General features: G+C 36.2%; 3 protein-coding genes across 3 annotated transcripts; all 3 read left to right on the top strand.

Moving 5' to 3' along the window:
• The first annotated feature begins 2008 nt into the window (after nucleotides 1-2008).
• Nucleotides 2009-10085, top strand: LOC148958446 (gamma-glutamyl hydrolase-like). Its single transcript, XM_089112838.1, has 5 exons — nucleotides 2009-2097; nucleotides 4725-4972; nucleotides 6832-7112; nucleotides 8775-8991; nucleotides 9826-10085. The coding sequence occupies exons 1-5, from the start codon at nucleotides 2009-2011 to the stop codon at nucleotides 10083-10085; spliced, it is 1095 nt and encodes a 364-aa protein (XP_088968964.1).
• Nucleotides 10085-18286, top strand: LOC135685258 (ribosomal oxygenase 2). The gene is made up of 10 exons (XM_065201129.2): nucleotides 10085-10769; nucleotides 11831-12205; nucleotides 12487-12606; nucleotides 13391-13522; nucleotides 14254-14354; nucleotides 14773-14893; nucleotides 15178-15436; nucleotides 15968-16164; nucleotides 16899-17153; nucleotides 17687-18286. Exons 1-10 carry the CDS (start codon nucleotides 10593-10595, stop codon nucleotides 17849-17851), a joined length of 1902 nt encoding a protein of 633 aa, XP_065057201.2. The 5' UTR covers nucleotides 10085-10592; the 3' UTR covers nucleotides 17852-18286.
• A 743-nt stretch (nucleotides 18287-19029) lies between these two features.
• On the top strand, nucleotides 19030-22966 carry LOC135685260 (PEST proteolytic signal-containing nuclear protein). The gene is made up of 5 exons (XM_065201131.2): nucleotides 19030-19171; nucleotides 20354-20499; nucleotides 21029-21106; nucleotides 21452-21507; nucleotides 22425-22966. The coding sequence occupies exons 1-5, from the start codon at nucleotides 19081-19083 to the stop codon at nucleotides 22549-22551; spliced, it is 498 nt and encodes a 165-aa protein (XP_065057203.2). The 5' UTR covers nucleotides 19030-19080; the 3' UTR covers nucleotides 22552-22966.
• Nucleotides 22967-22970: the final 4 nt, after the last annotated feature.

The following is a 22970-nucleotide window of genomic DNA, read 5'->3' as shown; positions in this document are numbered from 1 at the left end:
GTATTCAAATCAAAATCCAATCTCCTCTTATTTCCAATCTCTCGATTTATATACTTCTATTAATTATAATTGACATATCACGTGATTACAGTTTACAGTATGATTGGTCCTGTTACACCCTGAAATCGCATTACAATATTTTCTTTTTTTAAGAAGTTCCTTTCCACCCATAGTCAATAGAAAAAACGTTTTTAAGAAGTTTACCGGAAAAGTGGGAACAAGTAACACCCAGCCATAGAATCCCGCCCGTAAGCATAGGCATTTGTACAATACAAACATGAACATTCCAAAAATAGGTTGAAACAAAAAAGATCTGATATCTCACTTTTGTTGACTTTGAAAATAATCTGTACAAAACTGTCTCTTGCGGATGTTGTACCCTGCAATGCGCCCTCTCAGCTGTTTAAGCAGCAAGGATGAAAGCCGTCTGAAACATGCTGACAGGGTTTTGAGAAACAATGGCTTACGTCAAGAAGGTTGTGACACGAAATAAAGCGAGACCAACAAACCAGCAATCAAATTTCACAAGAAGACGCAGACGGGGAAGTGCTGCATTGCCTGGCGATTGAAGACGGATGCTTTTTGCTGTTTCAAACTATAACTAGCCGGTGAGCACAACCTGTTAACGAAATTCTAATTAAGATTTTCCTATACTGTATATTCCAATTGAAAATTTGAAGAGTTGCAGCTTTACGATGGGGATGGGGGCTGTTTTCAGAGTTTTTTTAACAGGATGGTTATGTCAAAAATCAAACTGACCATTAGCAAAATTTGGAGTTTCAACTAGAACACTTTCGAAATGCATGATGCCCTCGCAAGATCATCAAATCACCCCCCCCCCCCCCCCAATCAACTATTTGCCGTTAAAGTTCTTTTGTGTCTACAAGATTGATGACAGGAAGATCAAGAGGCTCTTTTATCTAAGCAGTACGCATATCGTATACTACATGAAAACTTTCTTGAAGACTTTTGAAAATTTTTATGATCGTATTAAATTCAATGCTCGTATAAATGTTTTCGATAATTAGAGGAGTTTGGTGCTTTCCGTTTCGGAACAATTTTTTACTGTAGTGTTAGGATACTATCCAGTAGCGGCTCCACGCGTCCTAATGGCTGGGGGGACTGCATACCTTCCAACCTGTAGAGAAAGAAAAATGGGAGACATCGCGAATGGAGCGAGCGAAAAATTAGAGCTGGGGTCTGGGGAGCGCTCTGAGCCCCCTCAGCGGGTCCAGGGGGCGAAGCCCCTGGAAGCTCCTGACATTTTGTCATTTCTGAGACCTCAAAATGGCTCAGGATTCTTTAATTTCTCTGTTTGTAATATGTTAATAGAAAAACCAGCTTTTTTAATATGTTTACACCAGCTTTTTATTTTTATTATAAGTTTTTTTCAAAAATCGGGAGGATTTTTTAATTGTCGGGAGGTCGGGAGATGACCTTTGAAATCGGGAGTCTCCCGGTCATATCGGGAGGGTTGGAACATATGGGACTGTGCGCCATCCTAGTGATAAACAAACTTCACTTTTGCTTTTTAACAGATCTGTCTTGTTGTAGTAAGCTTTAGATAGGTGGGCTGTGGAATCATTCCTAGTTAGTTACACGAAGTGTAGTAAGATTAGCCAAATTAAATGATTATTATGTTGTAGACCCCATATCATTTTTCGTTTCACCAGACCTATCAAGTTTCAGTTTTGAAAATGAGTGAGATTTTTTAAAAGGAAGGGAAAATGGTCAAGAACGAATCCTGACTGCCACAAAACCAAAAGTAGGGTCCAGGGGCGTAGACCTAAAAACTTTTATTTTACCACCGCCTCTTGTTCTTCGGAAAGGGCTTTTCGAGCAGAGACCGCACAGAAGAGGGTGGGGGGATTGAAAGGGCTTTGTTTTTCGCCATTCTATTCCGTTTTTATTGAGAAAAAAATTTATAGCAGTACATAACCATGAAATAATTTATTCTGGTGCACGTGGGCTGCGCAAATGATTGCAAAAGTGCACATAACTGTGGACCATGACTGCAGAGGAAGGAATGCAGGCGTACAAGCAAGCGGAGGAGCATCGTAGTGTAACTGCAACCCTAAATATCATTCTCGAGAAAAAGTTACTCCACTCTTACCGCTCCTATTGCTAAATTGAAACTCTAACTTAAGGGCTATTATGCTCCTCTTTTACATTTCCAATCTATTCACAATATGTCATAGTTGCGAAAAAGCTAACCTGCTATTTGTGTAGGCTTGCCAATAAATGTAACATCACCTGTACGGATTGGCTGTTATCTAGTAACCTAATTATCTAGTAGCTGTTATCGTGTTAACATGCCGTGTTAGGAAAGAGAGATTTTGCTAGGATTTGGAATCAAAAATCAAAAATTTTAAATGAACAAAGAAGTTTGTTGCAAAATGCGTGAGAACTCTGCTTTGATGCGTGTGAGCGTGAGAAAGGACCGAAATGCGTGTCTCATGCAAAGTGCGTGTGACTTGGTAGGTCTGTTTCACTCTCCTTGAAAAAATCATTGAAGTTTATAACGAATAGCAGAAAATTCACAGGCACAACTTCTCAGAATAAAACACGAATAAAATTTTATCAACCAGGGATCGTATCAAAGGAGGATTAAAAACTACGACCCCGCGCGCTTAAGCTGGATGCTTTGATAAAATAGAAAACCAACATTTCTATTCTTTGGCCCCTCTATCTTGAAGCTCAATACGCTGGCCCTGAATCAATAACATTGCATAATAAGGCAAGAAGACCATGGTTGAGAAACATAGAGGGGGCTAAAACCCAATAAAATGACGCTTGACTTGAGTTAATTTCTTAATTCTTTACTTTTTGGCAGAAATAATTATCCTGTCGTCCCCAAACCCTCCTGCCCGCAGTGCCAGGTTTAGAGTTTTTAAAAACGTTTTAAATATTCTTGGGAACCGAACTAAAAGAGAGGAAAATACGGGGATTTCAACAAGAAGGTGTAGGAGAATTTTCCAAATGCTAAAAATTGGGGCATAAGTTATGTGCCCAAGAGTGTGCAATGGCGGTGCTGGGGGGGGGGGGGTTGTAGAATGGAAGGCCTAGCTTCCATCTTTCTGTGCAGTATTGATTTTGTACATCGTTTAAATTTGATGAGAACGGTTAGGGTAGAAGAAATGTTTTGGCAGGCTACTCTTTGTGATGTGATTCTATGATTTTGAAACTGCCTTTATGTAAGCAAAAGTAAGTTGTGGCGTTGGAGTTATCTTTTGCTAAGATAAGCGTTCCTTGTTTGTAAAAGGGCGCTCTCTGACATTAAAATGGACATGGCATAAAAGTTTTGGTTTTGTTTTCAGTGCGTACATTAGATTTTGAATGCTAGGATTCTGGGATAGTTGAAACCCAGCAGTGGGCTCAACTGGTGAAATTCCCGGGGTTGTCACAAATCTGAGCTTATTCATTATAAAAAAAGCCCTTCAGATTCCACGAATTTTGGACAATTTTCCAAATATTAACAGGTAAATAGGACAACTGAAGTCAAAAGGAGGGGTTGCTGGTAAACATAAACCTCCACACCTATGGTCTTACGTTTGTATCATATGATTCCATGGACTGTTAATATGCAATCAACGCTAGGGCACAGACTTTTCTAAAGCCTGATTGACGAATTTTTCGCGCGAAGCGAATTTTTCGCCACGAATTTTTTAGCTGCAAATTTTTCTCTTGAATTCGAAGTTCAATTTACACTAGCAGAAATTTTTATGCAAATTCGCTGCGAATATTACAAAAGAATATAGCGACTGTCCGAAGAGTGCTCTTATCAGCAAGTTTAAAATTTTAAAAATATCGAAAAAGCGAGCAAAACAGCAAAAAACGATACTGGATTAGAAAAATTTATTTCGGACGTCTTCAGAAGGGGGAATTCCATCTTTCGGTAAGAGAGGCTTACGTTAACATTTATAAGACCAGGATAACTTCTTCAAATACTTTCAAAGGTCGCTATCGAAGCTTGCAAGAGCATGCGAGATCCGGTTAGTGCATCTGCTTAAAACTGTTTCTGTTGAGCAGGCCAATAAGCAGCCAACAATGCAGCAATTTGAAGAAATTCTTGCCTATTTTTTTTTATTTCTGACATATTGGTAGGACGATGAAACTTTCAAGCCAGTTTTCGTCAATTTGAAATTCAAATGTTTGGATAATAATCTGATGTGAATCCATTTACATGGATTGTGTACGAAGAACAGGAAATTAATAATTACCAACCTTTTTCATTGACGTTTTAAAGGCGAGAATGTTAGAGAAAAAGAATGCGGAAAGACGTAGGCCATCTGAAACCAAAACAGAAGTCAGATGTCTTCAAATTATGTTCTGATTGGTTTATTTTACAAGGTGAGAAATTTCGCAGCGAAAAAGTAGGAATGGTTTTAAAAAAGTAGGAGTAGGAATTTTTCGCGCATTCGCGACGAAAAATTCGCTTCGCGCGAAAAAATTCGTCTCGTCTAGTAGAGTGCGACTCTCTTCTGAGAAAGGCGCATAATTAAATGATTACGATGTGAAATCTACTAAGAAAGATTATCTGATGAAGTGTGACGTTTTTAAAGAACAGGTGGTCAAAGTTCCAAAATCTCCCCTTCCTTTTTTTCTTTGCTACATTTTGCGAGAACTCCCGCTGCGGCCTTTCCTTCCTCAGTCAATCAAAATTTGACGTTTGTTAAATCTTGTAGTTTGTTTGATATAGTAAAAACGTATTTTGGCTTTTTCAGTGCACCGATCATCGCAATAAATCCCATCAAGGTTCTGATGTTGGTCTTCAGTGTTTCAAGTGTTGCGTTCCTGGCCTTCATGTGGCCTGTCGAAGCTGCCATAAAGGAAGCATGCAGTAACAATGAGCCAATCATAGGCATTGTTTCGCAGGCACTTCCAGACAGTAGCACAATCGTGAAGTATTATCCTTGGGCCAAGGGAAAGTCTTACATTGCTGCATCTTACGTCAAATTTGTAGAGTCGTCAGGTAATTTCTAAATTTTTTATCTTTTTTGCAATAAATATCGTTAATTGTGTTTATCTTGTGCTTCTTTTTTTGCTATCAAACTTTATCGCCATCTTTACCATGGTGGGTGCTGCTCCATAGGTTCCTGAAAAAAATGAGAAAGAATTTTCGTCTTTGCCATATTGATCAAAATTATCATTGTCTTTATTAACATGCATGGCTGGGGTCGGATAAACTTTGAGGACTGAAACCTTGATTTGTATAGTTTTATAAAAGAGTATCATATCGTTGTTACGCCTTGTCATTTTACAAAATGTCCAATTGTTTGTAGAAGTAGTTTGATAGCAAAAGTTTTGATAACATTTCTTGGTGTACGGTCTTCACACAAATATCCAATCTATAAATTGTTTGGTTGCTTACATTTTGCCAGTCTTGATTTTCTTAGTATCTCTGAGTAAAGATTGTAGCATAGCAAATGTATTGCAACTTACGTCACTTGCATGTCCGATGTTATTTCAAGGAACTACTTGATATAAAGCAGAATCAAATGCGGAAGGAAACTCTTTAAACTTAGCAATCAGTTAGCAGACATGCCCAAACAAGATAGTTATATTCAAACACCTTTTTCATTTTTCAGTTCAAGTTTATATCATTGTTCTGTATGTTACTCAGTTTTTCCGTTTTTAGTGTCACAAAATGATTTGACAGGCAAGTTCCATACAAGACAGGCTATAAATGTTTTTATCTCATAGATAGCCCGCCTCTGAAAGTGTGATGGGCTGATTTATTCTGTCATTGCAAAAGATATTGACATGGAGGATCTTTCGACGTTACGTCTCGAGATCTCTGCTTCCACTCCAGACTTGTTCAAATCAAAATACTTTGAACTCTCCAAATTTATAATTAATACATGCTTTCCTTTTTTATCCAACATATGTAAAAGATTTTGTTAAATGCCAAAAATGTTTGACGCTAATTTTTTTGGACAGTTCGAGCGTCAGAAATTTTCAGCTTCCGAAATTTTTACTGTCCGAAATTTTACCGGCCGAAATTTTTTGCACTTTAGAAAAATCATAGCTAAGTTTTTAACCATTTGAAAATGGAATATCTTGCTCGCAAACATTAAGCATTTAAATGGAACGTGTTTTAAGAGCTAGCTACTAAGTGAAACACTATCCTATCTTGTCAACTAAATTCATTCAGCAGTCAAACAACTCTTTCATACTTTCAACCAATTCAGCATCGATACCTATGCTTTGTTTGTTTTCTTCATACGGCTCAATTTTGTTCACTTTGTAATTTCCTTTAACTAATGTTGGAAAATGGGCAAGATACACTCACATTTCATCTGCTATAGTGATTTTTGATGGGAAATTCACTCTTGCATTTCGCGTACGAGATTTCGACCAAAACAAAAGGATTTCCAGGATTTTTTAGATAAAACAAATGGATTTTCACCAAAAGTGTACGAGACTTTCTTGTAGTGTTTTGCCCCTCAGTGATTTTGGCGGCAATCCTGGAATGATTGTGAATTCTTTCGAAATGGTGGGCATAATCCCCATTAAGAGAACGGGAATTTCTAATAAAGACCCCTTCCAACACATGTGACTGTTTATGTTAAATCAAGAAAAGCATAGGCTTTAGTGAGCTTAATAAGGTGCAACATGATGTTAAAAATTTGCAAGGTGGAACAAAGTTTGCTTTTGTCCGAAATTTCTGAAAAACTGTCTGAAATTTTATTGTTCGAAAATATTTCTTCAGAAGTTATTTTTGGCGTCTAATGTGTATGTAGTCTTAGTTCTTTGACTATGGGTCTTCAATAAACAGCACGTGATGTTGTATTATCAATGCGAAAATCATCTTGTTTTCTCTTTGAAAAGGGGCGAGAGTTGTTCCAATAAAGGATACGGTCTCAGACTCGGAGCTCACCGCATTGTTGGATTCTCTCAATGGTGTGATATTTCCTGGTGGGGATCTCAGCTTAGAAACGTCAAACTATTCAAAAGTGGCTACTAAGATCTTTGAATATGCAAAAGCAGCTAACGACAAAGATGATTATTTCCCATTGCTTGGCCTGTGCTGGGGTCTTCAAATGTTGCTCAAAATTGTGTCCGGTGTAAACCTGTTGCAACGGACATACTCCAGTCATATTGACCTAAAAGTAAGCATTTTATTGATTTTCTAGATTCTTTTAAATATCTTTAAAACAATTTTGGGCTATATTTTGATACGATATAGGAATTAGTAACTTCATGTCTTGTAGAATGCATTTTCTGTTGCACCTAACATCGAAGGGATTTTCCTGGTATTTTGTGAATCACTTTTAAAACGTGAAATGTATTTACGGTGAATATAGCTAGAACAACTTGTTTACAGGGGCGCCGCAAGCATTTTGAGACGGTGGGGCAGCAACTCAAAAAGGGCACATTATCAATGACTAATATTAACATTATAATAGAATCATCATCATCAACCCTTAGTCTCACGACCGTAGGGACATATAGATGCTTTCCTCATAATCAGCCTCCATTGCTTTTTGTCTCTGGCTTTCTTCATAATTTCACCAATATCCATCATTGTCCACTCTTTTATGTTATCTATCCATTCCTTCTCTGGTCTGCCTCTTCTTCTATTTTCTTCTACCATCCAATAGAATATGAAATTAATATAATAGAATTTATATTTAATCAGAACAGAAAAATGACATAAAGTAGTACTGTGGTATCTACAATTTTCGAAAATTTTCTTGTCGTCATTCGGATCTTGCAAAGAATCCAATTGCAGCCTTTTCTGTACAAATTTCTGTACAATATCCATACGGTCGTTGTGTAAACATCGAGTTGTTTAGGCTGTTGCCTGTCAAGTTTGACCTCAACCATGACTTAATACGCTACATTGTGCTAAAGGCATGACCTGTAGTTGCAGATAAAAGTGCAAAAGGATAATACATTTGCAATAGCTTGTGTAGTTATAGCAGGCATTCTTTATGGCACTCCTCTAAGTCACAATCAAACAAATAGTTTCTACCTTTGTTTTCTTTCTTATTGGTTTAGCAACTTCTTTATTATAAATTTTAATGTATGTGGGTAGCTCTTTACGTTCTTCTGTCAAAGTTGGCAGTTTGAGGTGGTCGGATATACAGGCTGATTGCCCTTGATGTTGATAATCCACTCTCTATGTTGATAAAATTTCTAACATCTTCCTGGTCAAAACAGTTCTTGATTACTTGGTTTATCGCATCGACCACTCCATAGAATTTCGTGGGAAAACCATTCAGTTCACCGTAATTTGACACAAAGTCTGCAAGGCAATTTGGTGCTGTTCGCTTTCTCTAAACAGCGCTCACTTTGTCGAGACCTTTTACAACTGGTTAACATGTGCATTTCTTATACTGCCCCGGCTGCCCCCGTGCTTCCAGCGCCCCTACTTGTTTACCAAATAATTTGAAGAAATTTCCGCCTCTATCTCCCTATTTGCATATCAGATGCCTGATACCTGAGTGTTGTTGCTGTCTTTTATATTGTTGTTCAGGTTGGAAACATTAAAACACAACATCGTTTGCTATATCTTTATTTATTAACAGAACATAACATTATCCGCCCTCCATCTCTAACTACATTTCAACATCAATAAACTGGAGAGCTGGTAACGAGTAATACATAATTATAATTTATGCAGCTTAAGCAATCGAACATAACACTGTCTATTAATCAATGAACGGTGAACAGGGTTTCTGAAAAACTTCCAATGCCAGTCTTAAAATCTCTTTGCATCAAGAATGTAGCCTTGGTGTATTGCTGAACTTTTTATTCTCATTTATTAGGTACAGTTTACTGAGCATGCAAAGAAGAGCGTCATGTTCCAAGACCTTCCATATTCTCTACAAGAGCAGATGACGAACCAAGCCATCACGTACAACAGCCACAACTGGGGTCTATACACCAAAACATACGACTCGAATGACAAAATCAAGAGCTTTTTCAATATGCTTGCACTTAGCGAAGATAAAAGAGGAATTCCATTCGGAGCAGCATTTGAAGGTATGACACATATTGGCATTCGATATCAAATTTGTGAAACCGTTATTGAATGACAAATCCTTATAGCGGCAATCTTCAAATGCCGTCCAAATGCATGATCTCGACGGCCAAAGCTTTGTTTGAGAAGCCTACAATAATTGACACCTCCTTATAAGGATACCTCTAAAGTACAGACATGCATTGCAATCCGATGGTTCCTTCTCTACGGTCAAAGCTTTGTTGAATAAACCTCTGTACAATGGTCTCACCTACTCACAACAGTATCTCTGGTCCAACAATACCCCAGAAAATGGCGGGCTCAAGTGAATTTATTCGAACCCTACCACGTTTTAGAAGGATTGTTAGTATTTGTTAGCACTTTGACTTCTTTCTTCACTATAGTCTAGACTAAACGCACAATGCCTTCATTGTGCAAGCAAAAAAGACTGGTTAGATCTGCACGCTACCATTTGTATTTCATATAAAATTCAATGTGGCAACCCAAACATTTCTTTTTTAACTTGCATTACTCAAGTCATAGTGACAGCTGAAAATCACCTTATATGGAACTAGAAAATTCCATATTTTGGCAAACGACAATTATATCAATTGTATCTGATGGTAACCTAATCAATTGTGCGAATTAGCCAGGCAAAATAGAAACAATCAACTATGAATTGGTATCAGAATTATTAGATTATTTTAAAAATGCTGAAATTTTAAAAACGTGCCAAATTTTGAAATTTAAATAAAGCTTCCTGTTTAATACCCCATAGCAAACCTCCTCGAGTCTTTTATTTGAGTCAGCCTAACGTTTTATTTCTAACTTTAAATCGCTTTATTTTCAATATTTAGCCCACGGCTACCCAATTTATGGTCTACAGTGGCACCCAGAGAAACCGTTGTTTGAATGGCAGGAACGCCTTCACATCAATCACTCACAACCATCCTTATCAGCAAGCCAGTACATTGCCAACTTGTTTCGAAACGAAGCTACGAAATGTTGTCACAAGTTTGCTTCAGTCGATGAAGAAAACAAAGCATTGATTTACAACTTGGAGCCAGTAAATTCTGCGGTGGCTGGTTCTTCGTTTCAACAAGTTTATATTCTGTAAAAAAGAAATGTTTTGAACTTTGGATGATTCAAAAAGGAAACAAATAATTTTTTATTCTATTTCTTGCAAAGTATGAAACATAAATTTTGTGAAATAGATATTTTCATCAGTTATGGTTGTTAGCGGGAAGATCCTTGCTAGATTTGTCGTATTTCTTTCATTTTATCATTATAGCATCTATATGGTAGAAGATCTTTGAATTAAATATGAATAATGATATGAACTGCATGGATTGTTCCCTTCATTGAAATTACCTGATGCCAAATAAACAAGCATGTTCCCAGCTGAAATTCCCAGGGCATTTGTCTCTTTTCTTCTTCGTTCCCTTTGGTACTCGAAACTTTCAATCCAAACTGTTGTGCGCAATCATTTCGGGGTCAACTGCAATTCATTGGGCTCGAATATGAATGCATGAGTGTCCGTTTGTTTCCATCATATTCCCAAAGGAAAGAGGTAGCCAATAAGAACATATTGAGCTGAGATACGCACGCTTATAAAGCAGGTCACATGTTAAACATATACTTCTTCAGTCACCTTCCATCGCGGCTGTTAGTAGCTTTTGTGTTATTTTTTGGAAAGGTCACCACGATGAAAAGGAAAGGGTCTTCGGGCGAACAAACTGATACGAAAGGAATGAAGAGGCGAAAGCGGGAAAAAAGGATTGATAGTGATGGTACCAAGAAGGTAGGTTGAGTAGTAACATGCATCAAAGTAATTATTTAATGGAGGAGTAATAAGTTTCCAAAATTGCTTAAGAATTGCTTGGCAAAGACAAAGCATGGATTCCTTTGAATTTTGCAGTCAGAAACTATGGCAAACAGACCATGGATAGATTAACGATTCTGTTCATCTCATATGTATTTTGGTTCTAACTGGTTTAGACAAGTAAATATAGGGCAGAATTCTGCCAATGTAATCGAGGACGTGCCTATCCAACGCCTGTCCATTAGTCAAGGCTGAACATGCCACGTGTAGTCGAGTTTCTTTCATTTCATGGTAAGAACTTTCCAATTTCAAATTGCATTTTTTACACAAACTAAGCCAAGACTTCAGTTTAACTTGAAGATAGACCTATAATTTTCATTAAAAGGTATTTTATCGAGGATACAAGTATCTGAAAATCATGGAGTTGTTCAGTTCGATCTTAGCAAATTAGAGGGTTAACATGATGCAAAATGATGCAAAAATGCAGCAGAGATGCAAAATTTTCTTGAAGCAGATATTGTCATGCACAGGCTTGTAGATGGAGACATTAGAATTTAAACCCCCTGTTTTGCAGGCGTGCAGTGATCGCCATAGCTATTTGCACACGAATATACATATGTTAGATAATATTTTGATACAGTACTTTTTAAAATGCGGTTTTGGCATTGGATGAAACAAGGCAAAATAAAGAATTCTAACATTTATATCGACCCTCCAATAAAGAGCATCTTTATGGTCTAAATCTTATTTTTCTCAAGTAGCTCAAAATGACTTCTCCGGAAACATTTCTTTCCAGGCATGTTATTTTGTTTCTGTTTGTCTTGGAATTTTCACTTAGAAAAGGCGTGATCTTTTCTCTGAACATGTATGGAGCGTCAGTCTGCCTCAACAATAATCCGATTTCTGTCTTTTACGAGCTAGTCCAGCCCCTGTGTGAAGGGAGAGCCCGTGTATCGGGGCCTCTTATTGGTAAGTATTTTACCTCATTTCCCTAAAGATTTTGCTATGATCTCAAAAAACCTTTTTTCAATTTATTCCAGTCCACGAGCAGCAAGAAAACCTCGCTCGAAGATTTGAAGACCAAGTTGGACCTTTCTACACATGCTGCTCTTATGACATCAATGCTGGCACCCAATACCCTTTTAACCTTCAATGAAGAACATTGGGAAAAGAAGCCTTTGCATATCAAAAGAGGAGACCACGATTTTTATGGAAACATTTTTGACAAAGAAAAGTTTACCAAAGTAATCGAATCGAATAAATTGAGCTATGACCTTGATTTGAATGCTACTAAATTTGTCGAAGGAAGGAAGGAAAGCGTTAACGATGAAGATATAGTAAATGCAGCCGAAGTGAAAAAATTATTGGACAAGAAGAGTGCTAATTTTCAGCTGCTACAACCACAGAGATTTTCAGTAAGTTAACACAAACAAATTCCAGAATATGAATTTTTCTTCTACTAAGAATATTTTAGGTATTTTTTATCAGCGTCAAAGTAACAATGGTGGACAAGCTAATATAACATAATATAGCCCTAACATAGTTGATTAACCAATATTAGGTCTCTTTAGATTTCAAAACGAAGAGATTGCAAACACAATTTTCCAGAAATTTAATGTAGCATAAGGAAATTTGAAAAATTGGTTTAATGTAGCAATTACTGAATAGGAGTTATTGTGAGTTTGCTTATTTTCAGGATCCGCTCTGGAAAATTATTGAATTGATGGAAAAACATTTTGGAAGCAATGTTGGTGCTAGTTTCTATGTTACACCCCCTTCTTCCCAAGTATTCTCCCCTCAGCAGGACGATTGCGAGGTAATTATGCTACTTAATGTGTTTTCTGTCGTTGCTTGCCAGTACAGAATTACTCTCTTTATTGATAAGGTAACTTATAAAGCTTTGTAAACACAAGTAATGATAAGATAAATGACAATATGGATGGTGCAGAGAAACCTTCCCAAAGGACCTCTGAGAGTAGTTGACACGTCTATATATAATAAAGGAGAGGCGCGTAGCTCCTATTCCTGTTAGGGGAGCTCGGGCTCATCCAAAAAGCATTGTAGTCATTTTTCCAATAAACAACAATAAACTTTCCTTCTCTTCTTACTGATCTCACAAACACAATGCCCCTCAATTATCCTATCCTTTCTACGGTACTGATAAAATGGCATCTTCTAGCAACAGAATCTTTCAATAGTAGACATCTCCCAATAACGAACATCCCAAAAAACGTAGCTTTATTTCCAATATTTCTTTCATTTGGTCCAAGACTGGACCAAATAAACTCTAAATAAAGGAAAAGAGCTGTCTCACCCCAGGTATCACGTGATACTCAAAAATGGTACATTCACCTAAAAATGTTTAATACATTCGTTTACAAGGAATATTTTTTCTAGTTTCTCTATATGTAAATTTTGTTATATCTCTTAGTAACAAGGAAAGAAACTTACAAAGAAGTTTTGAGACCCAATATTTAATGCAAAATTTTGCGTAAAAAATATTTAACTGGATTGCTGCAAATATGCACTTTTATAGTGCAATCGTGAACTAATCATTCATGGATAGATGGTGCAACGTTTTTATAAAATTGCTTTTTCAGGCATTTGTGTTTCAACTAGAAGGAAAGGAGAAGTGGATGTTATATAAACCACAGCAAGAGCTGGCGAGAGAATTCGACTCTGATTTTTCACCAAGTGACCTTGGAGAGGCTACTCATGAACTAGAGCTTGAGGTGAAACTGTCAATTATTAGATATAATCTAATTAAATGCAACAAGAGTAAATCCTAAAGACATTTTGTAGACCTAACGGTATATCTTGGTACGTTTAACAACTCGTTCGTTTTGAATGGAAATTGCGATCTATTTGAAATTCAGCTGCTTATAACGAACGCATTTTGCTATTTTTACGCTCTTTTTACGTTCAAAGGCATCCCAGTAACTCCTGTCAAGGTTTAGTGGCAAGCAACGAAAAGAATGCATTTTGTATAAAAAAAAATAACAAATCAAAAGAAGATGAAGATGCTCGACTCTCTCTCTCTCTCTCTCTCTCTCTCTCTCTCTCTCTCTCTCTCTCTCTCTCTCTCTCTCTCTCTCTCTCTCTCTCTCTCTCTCTCTCTCTCTCTCTCTCTCTCTCTCTCTCTCTCTCTGGGTCTGTGTTCACTGCATGTAAGCCAGTCAATTACAAACGCATGTAAGCCAGTCGATTACAAACGCAGTTCATAAGATTTTAGACACGCAGCGCTATTTGGGAAAAAATTTGTTTCACAAAGAAAATATGTCCTTAGCACTTTGTTGATAACTAGAACTCTTTTTATTAATAACTTTTCATTTCGGATTTGGATAACTCCCATCAAATTTTATTCGAAAATGAGCTGGAAAATTGCATAAACATATCAAGTTTGTCACCAATTAGCTAATTATTTATGTGTGATGCATCTTTTTTAAACTACATCAATTCGTAGGCAGGAGATTTTCTGTATTTCCCAAGAGGAACAATCCACCAAGCGGAGGCTGTGTCTGATGGCTTCTCGTCACATTTGATGCTTTCAACCTACCAAACCAAGTAAGAAAAAGAATTCTATAAATCATGATTATACTTTACATCTTACTGAACTATAGATTGAGACTGTCTCTTAGAAGATATTCAAATAGTTAATTAATAGTGTAGATAGTAGATAAATATTTCAAAACTTATTTAGGAGGTATACTGCTGAACATATTGTATAAGAAAAAGAATCTGGAGGAAGATGAAGGTCCAGTTTTTCAAAAGTTGCCCTTGACATAGCAATCTCTGGTCTTTTGGCAGAAATAAATCATGTTTAGTATTTCAGATACATCAGAGCTCTATCAAATTAGAGTTTTAAGCAAGATGTCTTTCGTTTGTTTCTGCCTGTGACAATTTTTCTACATTCTTCGTTCGATGCTTGGAACATCCTTAGCAATGACAGCTTTTGTCCATTAATAACATTGATGCCTTTTAGCTCTTGGGGAGATTTCCTCTTGGATGGAATAACCACTGCGGTGGAAACCGCAATAACCAGTGACGTAGAACTTAGAAGAGGATTGCCAATGGACTACCTTCTGAAACTTGGTACTGCTAAGGTATATTCATTAATTGTCGTTTGAAAATTATCCATTGTAAGTTAGTTTACCTTTCGCTGCCAGTAGTCTATATCGGCGGCTCCAAGCGAAGAGCATAAGTCATAGGTAAAGCTAACGTTATGACATGAAAACAATAATAACTGAATATGAAGATAATATTAACAAATTTGTCCATAGCAGTATCTAGCTTTAAGATACTTCGAGCTTTAAGCTAACTTAATCTGACAGAAAAACTATAAACAAAGTGGTGCTGCTCACTTGCAAATGTTAAAAATTCATTTCAGTACCTCGATGATTACATAGACAATTCAGATGAGGCAGAAGTAAATGGCAAAGCAAACGGAGATGAGGAGACAAAAGAGAAAAAGAAACCTAAATCTCCTAAAAAGCCTTCAGATGAGATGGTTGAGAAGATCAAAATGAAACTTAAAGATCTCCTTTGTCGCGTTGTCGATCATTTTGATCCAAATACTGTCGCAGATTCACGAAGTGAGGACTTTATGGCAAACCGACTTCCTCCCTTTGATAAAATCCCCGAAGAAGGTTAGAAATTCAGGCTTTTTTGCTTCTTCTTATAAATTTATTAATTCTTTTTGATGTTTTAGCTTTCAATTTTGTTTGAGTTAAAAATAGAATGAAATTAAATATAAGGCCTAGAATAAATTTTTTTGTATACTAAAAAGATTCTTTCAATAAAACATCACTTATCCTTTTTCTAGCATTGTTTTCCCTTTTTTTTGAGGTTTGTGACTTTTTGAAGGTTGATAAATAATGATCCCGATTTGCGTAGATAAAAAGAGTTCGTTTTCTCTCATGGACTCCTGAACTAGGTGAGAGATTAACGACTGCGATTGGCAATTATCCGCCGGTTATACTTTGAAGAATCGATACTTTGAGAAGTAAATTAGTATGATATGTTTCTGCTCTTCAGTGCAATTTTTAAATTCTATTGTGCCAAAGCTTATTTGGTTGATAAATTACTTCAAAAATTTGAAATCTATAGAAAAGGCGGAATTAGATTAGATGACGATCGTGCCGGACAAACCTTAACTTATTTCATCTGTAAAATTTTAGAAAATAGTGAGATGCCAACAGAAAAAAGTAGCATAAAGCTAATGTACCCAGATCATGTACGTTTGGTCGTATACGAAGAGGATGATGATGACGAATTTGATGCCGAGGCTGCAGATGAAACGGACGAGGAGGACATAGTTGGAAATGATGATGATATGGACGAGGATGAGGAGGAGAACGAGGCTGAAGACAAAGAGGTTTATTCACTGAATGTCGTAAATATGGTCAAATGGGGGTTAAGATTAATACATGGTAGAGGAATACAGGAGAATACATGGTAGAGGGGGGATGCGCATGATAGAGCAGGGATCTACATAGTAGAATTGGGATTTGCTGGGTAGATTGGGTGTTTACTCAGATGAAGTGAACTGGACTATTTTTAATTTTTATGCCTTTCGAGTCTGTGAGTCTAATCTTGACATTTGTCAAAAAAGTTTTATTTCACCAACTTTCCTGAATGTTCAACTAACTTGGTGTGATAGAATTTATTTCAAAATTATTACTGCAAATCTAGGGAAATCTTAAGATAAAAAAACGATATCAAAAGGCTTTTATGATGACCCGTGAGGTCTTTGGTCTAGCAATACCTTCATTGGAGCTTCGATAAAAATGTTATTGATAATCTCCAAATCCAAAGGCTGCTTTATGATTTAAACGCAAAATAAAGTTAACTTTGGACTCATATCTGATAAATAAAGGTATACTTATAACACCCATGGAGGTTCAAAATACCTAAATTTAAGTCAGAAGTTAAATTATTTGGGGTTCGAAAAGTTTTTGAAGATGCGACACAAATAAAGAATAGAATAATAAACCTCGCATATACCACTGCAGTAATAGCTAAAGCACATGCTTGGAGAGAAAATGTACTTAGAGAGAAAACGTATTGGATTCACAAGTTCAACATTTTAAACAAGCTTTATTCTTAAAGGAGAAGACTGAAAAGAAAGCAAAAGGGAAAGGATCCAAAAGCAAAGACACAAATGTTAAGTCAAAAGAAAAGAAGAGTAAAGGAAAGTCAAAGGGGAAGAAAAGTGACACTGAAGACGACGAGATGGAAGAAAACGGTGTCGATGAAGATGATGATGATGACAAGGAAGAAGATATTCTGCAAGGTCCACATATAAGGCTACTCTTCTCTGTGCATAATCCAAGAGAAACTCACATGATCAGTGGCTTGTCAGAGGTGAGTGATCCGATTTCAAGATTTTCTTTATCTCTTTGGTTTTCAATAAGTTACTGAAGCAAGTGACAAGTACATTGATTTCATCGAATTCGTTATATGCATAAGAAGCAATGCTTTGAATGGATGCTTGTAAAAGGAACAATATTTTGGTGTTGTGTCTTTTTATACCAAGTGCAAAATCATAACGTCCGAACATTGAAGTACGTTTAAAAGTGGGGGGGGGGCAAGGGCTAGTTACTAGTGTGCGTCACAGACCATACGAAAATGATCTGTGACGCAGGCTAGCTAATTACAGGATTTTAGCAAAAGATTGTGTATTCAAGCTCTTTTATTTCGCGAAAAGTGGGTAGGATGCAATCGAGCCTTCTGAAGCCCGGAACAGTCAGCATCTAAAAATGCGTCTGTTTGATTGGTCACGGAACAACCTGAAAGAGAACAGCCAGGAACAATTTGTCGCACCAGGAACAATAACGTCAAGGAAATATGATCCAAATCATAGATTCAATATAATGTTTGATCACTTCTTTTTGCAGCCAAACACTGTCAAGTTAGCTTTGCACTTCGCCAAGCCCATCAAGTATCTTCTTGATCACTGTCACGAGTTCGTTGCAGTCAAAGACCTACCACTTGCTGAAGATAACGACAAAATAGAATTGGCCAGCACCCTCTGGACAGAAAAACTTATTAGCGTCAAATAAAGCAAGTCAGAACTGGAATGGACTAATTTTTAACGCTATCTAACGCAAAATATTTAACATAATTCGAAATTGGAATTCATATAATAAATAACAAGAGAAAAGTATTTATTTTTTATAATCAATTATCCCTATCAATTCATGATACAAATGCTGAAATACAAAATCTTTAAAAAAAGTGCTTAACATTTAAGAAACTGAATGATTCGAATCATTAATCATTTTGCCAAGCTCAGTCATTTTCTAGAATGATTTTAAAAGGAATCGCTAGAATCGTTTGAAATTTCCATAGCACTTGAAAATTCAATTTTTTCCTAATTTTCATCTCGCTTGTTGCTTATTTTGTGCTAACATTTGAAGTTAGTAGCAGAAGTTGTAACAGTATTGTATATTGTCAGTTTACACAAAGAAGTCTAAAAAATAAAGTCTACCTGGTCTTCTTTTTAAAAATAAAGGATTCAATTATTTTCTAAAGGATACAAGTTTAATAATTCAAACAACAAATAATCATCTTAAGAGAGATAATGATGAAAAGAACAGTTCTCAGTTTACGGAAAATGACCAAGTTTGCTTTTCATCAAAGGCTCTTCAACACGGTCCATTTCCCAAATCATTAATTAATGAAATCAAAATTGTTAGTTGTTTCCAAGGAAAAACGGTTAACGGTTAACTTGACCATGTAGCAAATATGAAGCACCGCAATACGCCGAGAATAAACAACAATAAATACACGGTATACGGGCATACGGGGCTTCATCAGAGCAAAAGTTAACGGGCTAAAAATTTACACATTTAAAAGAGGCGATGGTGGTGTCGGCTTGGCTGATGTGGAATGGTGTGAATGCAGCGCAGTGGTAGAGGAGGGAAGGGTGGTGAATGAGAGAGGGTGGGTGGTGGTGGTGGTGGTGGAATGAAAACGTAATGGGGATGAAGTACTATAATATGAAATAATGATAATGTTGCTTTAAGGTTAACGGTCAGTGGTTCTGTTCATGCCGTTCGGTGTGAGAGTGTTTGCCAGGCCAATGAGGTATTGCTCGGACACTCTCTCGTTTGTCGTTGAGTTTCAGTAATGGTGTTACAGTAAGGTCATTGATGGTATGTTCTGGGCTACAGAAGTGTTCTGCAACACCAGATTTGTCTACTTGGGCATGACGTCACAGTTTTGTGGTCTGACTATCATTGACGGAGGTCCGGTTACTGGGGAGGAGCAAACCAAATGTTGGTGAAACATGGCGGAAAGCTCTGGAGAGAGAGTCAAGTCCAATAAAGAGAAAGGTCAGGAAAAAGATGCAGTTGAAAAGCCAAAAACTGCATTGGAAGGTATTATTATCATCTAGATGGTCATGAGCAATTGAAATTTCAACAACTCTACTAATAATTGTCCTCTTTTTTTTCGTGCCGTGACGTGCTAGGCTAGGCCTAATATAATTTTGAAACAATGATTGGTTTTTCAACTATAATTTCTAGCATCAAATGCTTAAGTCTGGTCTTCAAAAATGTTAAACACTAAAGATCTAAATGAAAATATGAATTGACAATTACAGAACTTACAGAGCAAAATGAGAAAAAGGAATATTAGATGATTTCGCATTTCGTTTTAAACAATTCCGTTGACAGGATTTGCATTGCAACTCTTGAAAACCAACGACAGGCATTTTACGATGGCAGTTAAATTGTTTACGCCAAAGATCTACGATCCTAAGTACGTGGAATGCACCCTGGTAAAGCTGTAAGGTTTCTGGAAGCAGTCTGAACACATTTTCCAAAACTTGAATACATAGTCACATCTACATTAGAAGATATTAAAACATCAGAAACTAAATATTTAATAATGACTAATTATAAAAACTTAAAATATTGAATTGAAAATGCCTTGTAATTGCATTAAGTTTGAATTCTGAATGCAACTCAAAACAGCCCTGTTTTACATATCAAAGTGTAGCTAGTAATATCTGAATACATAATGATATGCTCAGATGCGAGGATGGCTCAGTTGTTAGAGGCACTGACTTTAATAGACCTGGTCTGTGGTTCGAGTCCCTGGCATGACCAAACTTTCACCCAGAGTGAGGAGAGTCGCCAGCTCTCTGTAATTCCAGGCGTATGAATCATGAGGTGTGGTCACATTGAGAGGAAGGACCAGGACACTGCTTGATAAGCATAAGCTTCTCAGTGTCCTAAAAACTATCTTCAGATGCTAGGTAGAAACAAATACAAAATATAATGATATGTGCTGGTATTCTTTGCAAATGCAATTAGCATCTTTAGAGCAAATTTGAATTAATGATAATTTATGCTAATTTTCTCCTCTTACAGCAAACAGATTGGTTCAAAACTATCATTGTTGAGTTAGCATTGCTTCTCAGGAAGCTATTAAAAGTTTTCATTTTAAAGCATATCATTCTGTTTTTGTGAAAATTTTAGTGTTGATTCTCATTGGATAGTTCAAAAGCAAATTGAGCTTATTGATTTTAATTCTCTCCAGTTACTGTTGATGTTTAGGACCTCAAAAGAAAAGCACCAGTATTAAACTGAATATTGGCCAAAAGAGAAAACACGAGGTTGAAAAGAAATCAGATGTAGAACAGAAGCCTGTAAAAGTATCAAGCAAAGTTTCTTCTGGTGTCTCATTAGCATTTGCCTCCAAGGTAACAACACAAGTTGCATTATTCAGTAGATACTATCCAGTAAGGTCCAAGTTGATCGTCTTAGACAAAAGTGATATAGAAGTATTAGAAGCATGTTATCTTTCTGCCAAATTATTTTCCTCCATCTTTTTTATTTCCTCCATTTCTTTCATTATCAATATCTCTTTACATTCACTTCACCTCCATATTTGCCACTATTCAAAATGTTTGTGTTGTTCTCTCTATCTGTAGTTCCCTTTTCTAGAAACTTCACTTCCACCTTTCTTTAAAAAATCAAGATTCTTTTGATTATACTCAATAATTATATAAATGAATAAATAATTTAAAACTTAAAGACTTCTTATTGAAAGAGATATGCAAGGTGAAATTGTTAAAGTCTGTTTACCCTGTGGATGTTTGAAATTTTCCAAAATATGCATCTATGTGTCACCGTGGTGTCAAATGCATTTTAGTTTTAAATTTGCTATCATTTTCTTCATTTTCTGTTTTACTGAACTTCCGCATTGTCTTCAACTTTGTTTTCCTTCAGCCAGAAAAAGAGAAAACTGAGACAAATGTGCAAGAAAAGAAGGGATCAGTTGCAAAGGCTTTTGGAGATGATTCTGATGTAAGTTTGATAGTGGCACTACTTGACAGATTTCTTGCTTTCAATATAATGCAATATTGTAACATTGTGCTATGTATTGTGCTGTGTAAACAATTGTTCTTTTTGCTGAATCTGAAAATATTGATTTGTGGCCAATATTTGGTGAAGTTTCTGTACAGTCTAAATGCCAGAAAATTAATCTGATTGGTGCTTATACCTTTAAGCTATCCTTTGAATCCATTTATAACTGCAGCAAACTGATAGACTACTATATATAATGTGAACGCTTGAAATCCTATTGACAGTTATCATGTCAAGCTGACTACTCTGTCATTTTTTTTACTTTTCAACTTTAATTGTTTTCAGAGTGAGGAAGAAGAAATGCCAAAAGAAGCTAGGATGCGAATGAGGAATATTGGAAGGTGAGTTTTTATAAACTTGCTTTTTAAAACTATCTATTCTGAAACAATTTGTTAAAATCTGGACTCAATGTAAGCAGTATCAATCTCAGCTGTTATAATTTCTAGCTGTCAAACTCTGAAATCAGGCCTTTCAGGTGTTATAATTTCTAGCTGCTGAACTCTGAAATCAGGCCTTGCCCGGAAAAGCACTCAATCAGAGTCGATCTGGAATCAGGCCTTGCCTGGAGTGCCTTAAGCAATCATTGATAACAATTCAATGAGCACCTGAAAATATAAAAATATATTGCTGCAAAGGAAAATATTGTTTAAAATAATGGTGATCAAGCTTAAACCATCATCTCTAATGACTGCAATATTCTGATTTATAAGATTTGTACAAGAGTTCATACCATTAATCCTCTGATGACATTTTATACTTAATTTTATACCCAGGAATATACTTAATTTCATTGAAACGATTTTTATCAAATTATTGGGGAATCTTAGGTGGATCAGTACTTGTAATAATTTCAATTTTTCATCAGATGAAAAATGAATAGATTTTATTTATATTTGACTAAATCAGAGAAGAACATGTCACCAGATGTGATATGAGGCCTCAATATAAACTTTGCTATAAAAACAATATAATTTTTTTCAACAAGTTATTGGTCCTTATGAGTTGAAGTAAGTGTGTAGTCTAGGAAAAAACAAGGTTCAAGTATATTAATTTAAAAATTGAAATGGTCAAATTTTTAAATCAAAGCTGCCAAAATATATCACATGAAAATATTTGTTGTTTTTAGACCGTGTAAGCTGTTATAACCCTTTCCTTGTCAATTTCAAGATTTTTCTGCGTAGAGACAGATTATAAATTTGGTGCCAAGAATAGAAGAATCTGGGTGATGTTCTAATGTCCCTGTTTGTTTTTCTTATAGGGAAACCCCCACTTCAGCTGGTCCTAACTCATTTAACAAAGGTAAACAAGGGTTTGTCAATCGCAACAGAATGTGGGACCGTGAAATGAAGCCTAGAATACATTTGGAGAAACCCCCTGAAAAGTGAACACTATTCTATGCAGCAATCATTCCTGTCTTTGCAGACCAAGGGCTAGATTGTTTTTAACATGGTCTATCAAGATAACCCTTAATGAAAGATTATGTGGAACTGGTCTTCACAGGTCTATCTAATATATTGCTGATATCATGTATTTATAAACCATTAGTTCCCTGTGAGTAGAAGCTTGAGCTTAGCAAGAAACACAATTTGCAGATGTATAACTTTTCTTTTTAAACCGTCAAACCATGGTAATTTACGGTGAATTTTTTAATTTTTAAAAAGCTTTACTAAAAAGATTTTTTCATTGGAAGTTACAATAAATTTTTTACTTTTTTTCATTGTTCAACTGCTTTTAGCCTCATCTGATATTATGTTCAATAGCTGTTAAGCCTCGTCTCATATCATTTTGACTTTGATGAAACTTT

This window comes from Rhopilema esculentum, chromosome 15 (genome assembly GCF_057945365.1).
Source record: "Rhopilema esculentum isolate cy_ngs chromosome 15, ASM5794536v1, whole genome shotgun sequence".
Lineage (NCBI taxonomy): Eukaryota > Metazoa > Cnidaria > Scyphozoa > Rhizostomeae > Rhizostomatidae > Rhopilema > Rhopilema esculentum.
This window is presented reverse-complemented; position numbering and strand designations above follow the sequence as displayed.